Source organism: Melanaphis sacchari, unplaced genomic scaffold (genome assembly GCF_002803265.2).
Source record: "Melanaphis sacchari strain LSU unplaced genomic scaffold, SCAv2.0 Contig119_pilon_pilon, whole genome shotgun sequence".
Classification (NCBI taxonomy): Eukaryota; Metazoa; Arthropoda; class Insecta; order Hemiptera; family Aphididae; genus Melanaphis; species Melanaphis sacchari.
This window is the reverse complement of record NW_020270468.1, coordinates 284,090-292,338: the sequence shown is the minus strand read 5'-3', so window position 1 is coordinate 292,338 and position 8,249 is coordinate 284,090. Positions and strand designations below refer to the sequence as shown.

Here is an 8,249-nt window from a genome sequence, read left to right as displayed (position 1 = left end):
GTGACCGGGCACGCACACTTATCGTAAGAAGCTCCCGGCCCGTACATATATAATGTATTAAGCAGATTTTATAATTTAAATAAATTTAAAACGAAATGAAAAAATAAAATTAACTAGTTTTTTAGCTAAAGCTACCTACCTAATTCACGACAAATAGAATACGTAAAACATATTATATATACTTTTAGGTGAAAAATATAATTTAAAACATTCATACCAATACAAATAATGAACTAACTAAAATCGATAATAATAAACAGTAAATGTATTTATAACATGAAGCGTATCTTTTTAATAGTTGATTAGACATAATATAAGAATTATTCATGTATAATTATTTTATTTAATTATAACAGTTGAATTAATTAGTATTATTCAATACTATATAAATATAGTAATGAAGTTCATTTATTTAAAAAATATACACTTGATATTAAGCTACATGATATAAGCTTTTATACTAGTACAAAGCAAATTTCATTATTTAATATTGTAAAGTTTAAATATTTTCTTCTAATTTACTAATATTAATACCATTTATCAAATTAAAATATTAGAATAAAATTATTTTAATTATGATTCATTTCAAAAATATTATAAAAAACATAAAATATATTAAAGCTGTTCCAATAAGAAATACAAAACAAATTCTATTAATTCATTACCCACCTATCTATTTATACTGAAGTAGTGAAGTAAAAATGATACCTTATTAATAAACTTAAAATGCACTAGAATAGCTTTCACGTTAAACACTAACATGCATAATTATTTACTTCTAAAATTTTACTACACTCAGCTATTTATCTGTTATGCTTATAATTTAAGTACTACCTAAAAACATCATTTTATTGTACACATTTTTTTTTTTATTATTCACGTAATAGCTAACAAAAATTGTTTAAAATGAATGAGTTACAACATTTTTTTTTTTTTTTTTAGAAAATATTTATTTTACCAAAAGTTATTTTTGAACGAAAAACAAATAAAACTAACGTCCATGAACCAGCTATAGTATATATTTATATGAACTACTTTTTTTTATTATCTAGGTATAGTGTATTTATTTTAGTACTATACGGAAATTCGTACACTCCCTCACAACAATAATATATTTTAATTTGTATACTTGGTGGCCTCAGAGGTATTATTATGGTCGGGTTAGTTTAATACAGCTAAATATTCTTTTAGTTAATTTTAACATTATGTCCGTCACGACTTTGTCTAAATATCCTGTGAGTGGTATATTTAAAATATTGTCACTAACTTACTACATTTTGCTTTTATTAAGTAAGTATCTAAATACTTATTTCTCAACTGACCACTTATTTGTCTGTCATCCTGTATCTTCTTGTAGCTATTTTATTATTGTTTTCTGACAATTGATTGAAATTTTACCAATAATACGAGTAAGAAAAAAGGTAAATATTATATTATATTGTATGCAGGACCATATTGAGTCAAATAAGTCTTAGGCGTATTTATTTTTCTTAGTCTTTTGATCAATAAATGAATTATTTTTACAAACATCTAACACAAATAAAAAATATAAGAACCTCGCAGAACACACTAAAAAGTTTAAAAAATAGCATAGAAAATACAATAGACATTGCAAGGCTTCAAAAAACATTCGAAACACAAAATATGGAAATAAAATATCATATATACTTGGCAACCCGGTCACAGAATTATAATAGGGAACGAAAAATCAGATTAAGAAGCCAAAATAATCAACAGAATGATCAACAAAAAAAAAAAAAAAAAACATACAATTCTTATGAAAATTAAAATCTATACAAAGAAAAAAGACATAGGCAACATTCAAATTAAACGACAATCCTGTATTGGAAAAAAACAATATTCAAAACCATATAGAAAATCAAAACACTATTACTGAATAACATAATCCTGCAAGTTTAAAAAGGAAAAACTATAATAAACAGATTTTGTATTGGTCATATAAGATTGTAAGAACAAAATGGATTAATGTTCACATAAAACATATTTATGTTATCACCAACGTCCACCTTTTTTTTTTTTTTTTAATTTGATATGAATTATAGTAAAAGTTTAAAGTGATCAAATTTCAGAAGAAAAAACTTTTCATTATTTATTAATTGATCTCTGAAAACTTATATTTGAGAACAAAAATAATAAACCTATCAAAAGTTTAGCCAAGGCACATGATGCCTATCTCATGTAGTCACACAAACAGGTTTCCTGATTCTACCCAAGTACACAAATTATAAATTATAAAATTATATGATTAAATACACGACCAGTGTATGTTATGAATATATGAAATGTACGCCAGAAATTACATTTAGTTAACTGCGTGGTATTAAGTATTATTATTAAATAACGTATTTTATAATACTACTTTGAAGGTTCATATTGGTAGTATGAAGGTTCATCTATACACGTACAAGGTACAACAATAAGACTATAGAATATTGATTGTTTTTTTTTTTTTTATTTACAGATATTTAGTTCTACGAATATTATTAAAATTCTGTAATACGAAGTTTATAGGATACATGCCAATGAAAAATGTATAGGTACCATATCGTGAAGTTTATTTGCGTTACCAATTGTTATTGTTTTAATACACAGGTAATACATACTAACACAACATCATTTACTTATATATTTTTTATGTTTGTTATTTAATATATAATATTAATCAGTATTCGATAGCAATAGTAGGTACCTAATATTGTCTTAATTAGTTTTATAAGCAAAAATAATACAGATATTATAATGTAGATAGATACTAAGAAATAAATTCATAAACATTTAATAAATATATGATTATTTATTTTTTTTGAAAAATTGAATTACAAAATGATTTTAGTTTTGATACGAACATGACGTAATAAAAAGTATAATAATATTCAATAAATAAATTATTGTACAATAATTTTATGTAATAACATTAAATGTATACAATTTTGCTCACCCTATACATTCAGCAGTCGTGGCCGAGCGGTTAAGGCGTCTGACTAGAAATCAGATTCCCTCTGGGAGCGTAGGTTCGAATCCTACCGACTGCGGAAACATTTTACCAAAAAAAACCAACCACACACGACGATATGTAAAAACAAATTTTACGTAGTATAATTACTAAAATTCTAAAGAATTAGAATTTAAATGTTTATTAATAAATAATAACTGTCGATTTATCTTAAAAGAAACTATAAATATCAAGAAAAAAGTTATTTTTATTTATTTACAATTGCAATGTGTATTTTTTAATGATAAGAAAATAAATAGAATAATATTACATTCGCTATACTTATAAATGAACAAAATATGAAACGTATTATGTTCATGGATATGATGATATGGATATTTATAACTAAACAATTTAATTATCGCCATGTAGTTAACAAATTATAAAAATTTAAAAATTCATTTTTCTTCACTAGGTTTTTGTTTTAACAAAATATAAGAAATTTCAAAGCAATATTTGTTTTCTCTCAGAGCCGCGCGCAATATAGATAAAATGTACCATGGTAAAATCATATTTATTTTTACAATTTTTAAGTAATATTATGTAAGTATAACCATTGATTATAGAATATAATATTATATAGCCTTATATTCTATAATCAATGGTATAACGTAAATTTATAAAAGAGAATAATATTTTTTAGGATTTGATTTAATATTATTGGTTTTATATTTTATTACATAGGTAATATTAATTATTTGATTTTATATATATATGACAAAGAAAAAAAAATTGATTTAAACAAATCATTTTGAAATAATATTAAGGCAAATCGATAAGTCATAACTTCATACCTTCGATAATATTGTTCTCTATAATTTTTGTAATGAGTGATTTTACTAGACTATTAAAAAAATGCGTTTTGTTCATGTTGCACTGATTTTTGTCTTGATCAAACGTGTTATTATTAATAGTTTTTTTATAAACTCGCTCAATTTTGGTTGTTAGGTAGATATAAAGTTGTACATAGGTATTAATAATAAAGAAATTTAATTGATCCTTCATTAACCGTTACTATAACAGTATTTATATAATCTATTAAAATATGCACCTATATAAATTAAACGATTTGTAGTTAATATCAAGTTTATTTTTAGGTATATATTAAGAGATTTAGATTTCTCAGGTATGTTTCTAGGTTAAAAAAAACATGGTAAAATTATAATTTATTTTAAGTCGAAGCGTCAAAGTGTAAGTATCAACAAAAATAAATAAATTGAATAATACCACGTGGGCCACAATTGAAAATATTACTAAGGTTCAGTCACGTAATAAAAATAATAATGTTAAATATAAAAAAAGTCATATTACATAATATTGTAAACAACGCAATAGAATATACGTTAAGGTTCCTACATAAAAACTTGGAAATCTTTTACGGTTATACATGCGCTGTGTCCGGGTGGTAGTAGTTTAAAAAATTTATAAAGTATTAAAAAAAAAGTCTTTTATACGCTTTACATTGGCGTCTATTGTATTATTTTTATAAGACAAGAGAGCTACAGCGTGTACCGCACGCTTAATGTTTCTCAACTAATATTATTATAGCCCCTGCACCCTTCTAAAAATTTAATCCTTGTTTTTTGGGACTCCTTATAAGATTTGTTTTTGTTGTTAATAAACGGTTATGGAATAAATCTATTTTGCGAAAATAAAACATAATAAAACTATTTTTTTTTGTTGCCTAGATAAATATCTGGGGAGGAAAATATTATTTAGTCACAAATTATTTGAACCAACTACAATTTTCTATTGGATTAAACTAGTAGATTTTGTATAGTTATATTTTTGAAAGCTTATAAATATATTCATAACACTATCCTGTTAGTAACTTATTAGTTAATAGGTAAATAATAACTTATGTTTCAAAAATTTCTGTCTGATAAAACCTTTATTATGTATAGTCTACAGAGCCACTATTAATTTAAATTTTGAAAAAGGTGGTTCAATTTTAACTTAAATTATTATTTTTACGTTTTCGTCCACCGTCTGTTCTACTTACATAGTACTATATAGTAAATAGCATAATATAATAGCACGGGGTTAAACGGAAACTTTAAAATTTAAATTTGAAATAAAGGATACAGTCGATTCAATCGATCTACATATAAATCGTCATGTATTTAGCGATCGGACTTTATTAACGAACTAAAAATGCATGCAGCTATACTATATATATTATACACTTACCAAAACAAAAATATACATTTAAAACCCACGAAATATAAATTTTTATTATCCTTGGTCTTGTATGTTTTTAAATGATCAATAAAAGTAAGGTTATTTTAAATTAAAATACCTACATATTTATATTGTATACATAACAGGCTGGATTTGGGGTTGTGAGGGCTCCAGGGTCCATTTAAAGTAGAAAACCTTCAAACTGAAGAATTTTTTAGTTGACTTACATGCTTTAAAACTTAAACTTTAAAATTAAGTTACTGATGGGTAATTCTCTCACTTAAGCTCATCATGCCATTATTTTCACATCACATACATTTTGTTCATTGAATATACTTAAAACAGATTTTGAAAATTTTAATAGAATGAAAGTAAATTTAAGTAACTTTTAAAATCAACTAATTTTATTTTTTATTCAGTACATACAAGCCATTGAATGATTTATTATTAAAATATATTAGATACTTATTAAAACTAAAATAAACCCTTCAAATTATTTTCAACAACAAATTTGATACATTAAAATAATTTTTAGTACATTGGTTTAAGGTACTACGTTATTTTATAATATACAAATATAAAAATAAAATAGAAATAGAAATATTATCTACAAGTAATTTATAATAAACACACTCTTCTTGATTTCTTAATAGAAAATTAATTCAAATACCGAAAACGCTGACAAAAAAATCAATGATAAATAATAATGTTCGCCGATGCCTGTCGTTTCTACTCTGCGATGTATATGGATTTACAAAAGTTTTAGGAGAAAAAAATGTATTATTGTACTAGCGATTAACTTGATAAAAATATGCTATCTAGTTCACATAAATCATGGATATAGTAAAAAACACAGACTAACAAAACATTGTTTTTAGACACTTCACATTATTTTTGCTAGGAGTTAAAATCTATGCTTCGAACGTAGTGTAATAATTATTAATACGACATACATGGGATAATACTAGTTTTGAAATAAAAAGTACTATTACGATTCACGAATTATAACTCGAAACTTTTGATGAGTATTTTTTTTATAATCAAACAGGAATAGTAAAAAATTACCAATCTCAATCTAATTGTTCGTTTACTCACAAACTTAAGACACCATTTGTCAAACTTATAGAAAAATAAAATAAAATTTTGGTAAATAATAAGAGAAATTAAAAAAATAAATTTATTACGAAGCTTACTGCTAAAGGTACTTATTTTGTGGGGGTCTCGGAGCCTGGGCCTCGTGAGCTATCCCCTAAATCCAGTCCAGAATATTAATATTATTTAATCTTTGCATCTATGATCTATAATTTATTAATCATGTTAAAAATTGTATTAACGATATAATTTGAGCTAAAAATATCGTTAAATCTTCAAGAAATAGGCTTTTAGAATAATGATTTTAAAAATATCTCTTAAATGTATTAAAACGCTCACGAAAACTTTAAGCTTTTAGTATATCATTTAAGTCGTTAAAGCTTTTCCGGAAATAGTTAGTGTATAATATAAACCTAAAAAATGTAAGCAAACGCCCCAAAACCAAAAAACATTATAACATATTTATATTTATTGAACTAAGTACTCGTATATTATATTGCACGTATAATAATACAACGATATACGCGTGTCTATGCGTACCTGGCGATCGGCGAACTCAAGTAGTGCGTGTAATAGAATATGGACAGGAAGCCAAGGACCATGAGCGCCGCCACGCAGCGTTTCACGGAAAACGGCCGACCGGCCATCATCCGCCGGTTCTTCAGCACTGTCATTTTGGCGGTCGGCAACGGCCGATGCGTCGTCGGTTAAACGGCGGCGGCGGCGGCGGCGACGGCGGTACAACGCCTGACGGTCGGCTGTGGCTGTGGTTGATGAGGTCGCTGAGGCGCCGGCTGCCGGTAAGGCGATGGTCGTTGAGGACCCTGCAAAGCGGTTGTCGTTGTCGACGTCTGGAGGACAACGGTAACGGTGTTGGCGGTCGTCGGGAGCAGCTGATATGATGGCGAAAAACAACGACGCGCCCCGCGACAGCTCCGGCATGGCGTTATGCAAGCAGCGGGCGCCGTGTGCATGTCCGCCGCACGTTTGTACCGCGGTGGACGGCCGTTTTTGCAGCCGCTGCTCTTCTGCGCTCAACTGTGCAGCAGCGACGTGTCGTATGGACCGCGATGAATGTGTCAGTGCAGACTAACGCCGTTGTGACGGCGACCGTGGTCAACTACGGACGACGATCGGTGGCATCCTGCAAACACAGAAAACGACGGTTTTTGTTTTATCATAATATTTTATACGCGCGCGTATAGCAAAAGGTATATCAACTTTTTTTTTTTAGGTATAATATATGTATCGGTTGCGTCGGAAATCGGAGGTTAAAAATAAAAATAAAAAAAGTATGCGGTGTTCAAAAATCTATTATGCGTCGATTGCGTAGAACGATATTGAGATATACTTATCGGCGTATATAGATATATTTTTTGTCATCGCTAAAAATACGTACGTTTGGTATTGAAATGCAATAAAGTTATCCGAGTATAATAATAATTGTACATTAAGATTTAAAGTACTCAAATACAAAGCAAGAATAACAAAGATGAATATAATACATTTCAAAATATAAAAAAAACGACATAATTAATAATGTACCGATTTATGAAGTAAATAAGTTATCATTACACAAAATGAAACTATAAGAACATGTGTTTTTATCTGTAGGTCAATATTAATACATATTATTTTATCATTTATTTATTTTTTAAATTAGATATTTTATAAGTATTTATTATAGATGCAATAAATCAGAAAAATCAATCAAATAAAATAACAACAATTTAGTAAGATTAACTTATAACATAGAAAATATAAAAATCTATGTTTAGCATAATTTTCTTATTTTTTTTTTATCGGTACTATTTGTACTAATTTAATTAAAATTAAATATCGAAAAATATTAGCACAATTAACAAACATTTGACTTGATCATACAGGAAGAGATCCATTCAAGTATTTAATCAGCCACATTAAATTTTCTAAGTCAAAGCAGCGAGAATGATAGGTATGAGCA

At 27.0% G+C, this 8,249-nt stretch overlaps 1 protein-coding gene and 1 non-coding gene across 3 annotated transcripts in view; one reads left to right on the top strand and one right to left on the bottom strand.

Moving 5' to 3' along the window:
* LOC112604074 (bifunctional heparan sulfate N-deacetylase/N-sulfotransferase) overlaps nt 1-8,249 on the bottom strand; it is a 58,227-nt gene that overhangs the window by 27,787 nt on the left and 22,191 nt on the right. Inside the window, exon 2 of one of the 2 annotated variants that reach the window (XM_025352941.1) lies at nt 6,827-7,430. In XM_025352941.1, the coding sequence (XP_025208726.1) occupies nt 6,827-6,960 (134 nt within the window). In that variant the 5' untranslated portion in view covers nt 6,961-7,430. Of the gene's footprint in view, nt 1-6,826; nt 7,431-8,249 lie in introns of those variants that run through there. The other variant, XM_025352942.1, reaches the window with a different exon arrangement.
* Trnas-aga lies at nt 2,972-3,053 on the top strand. Its single transcript has one exon. It is a non-coding gene; the product is annotated as a tRNA-Ser (tRNA).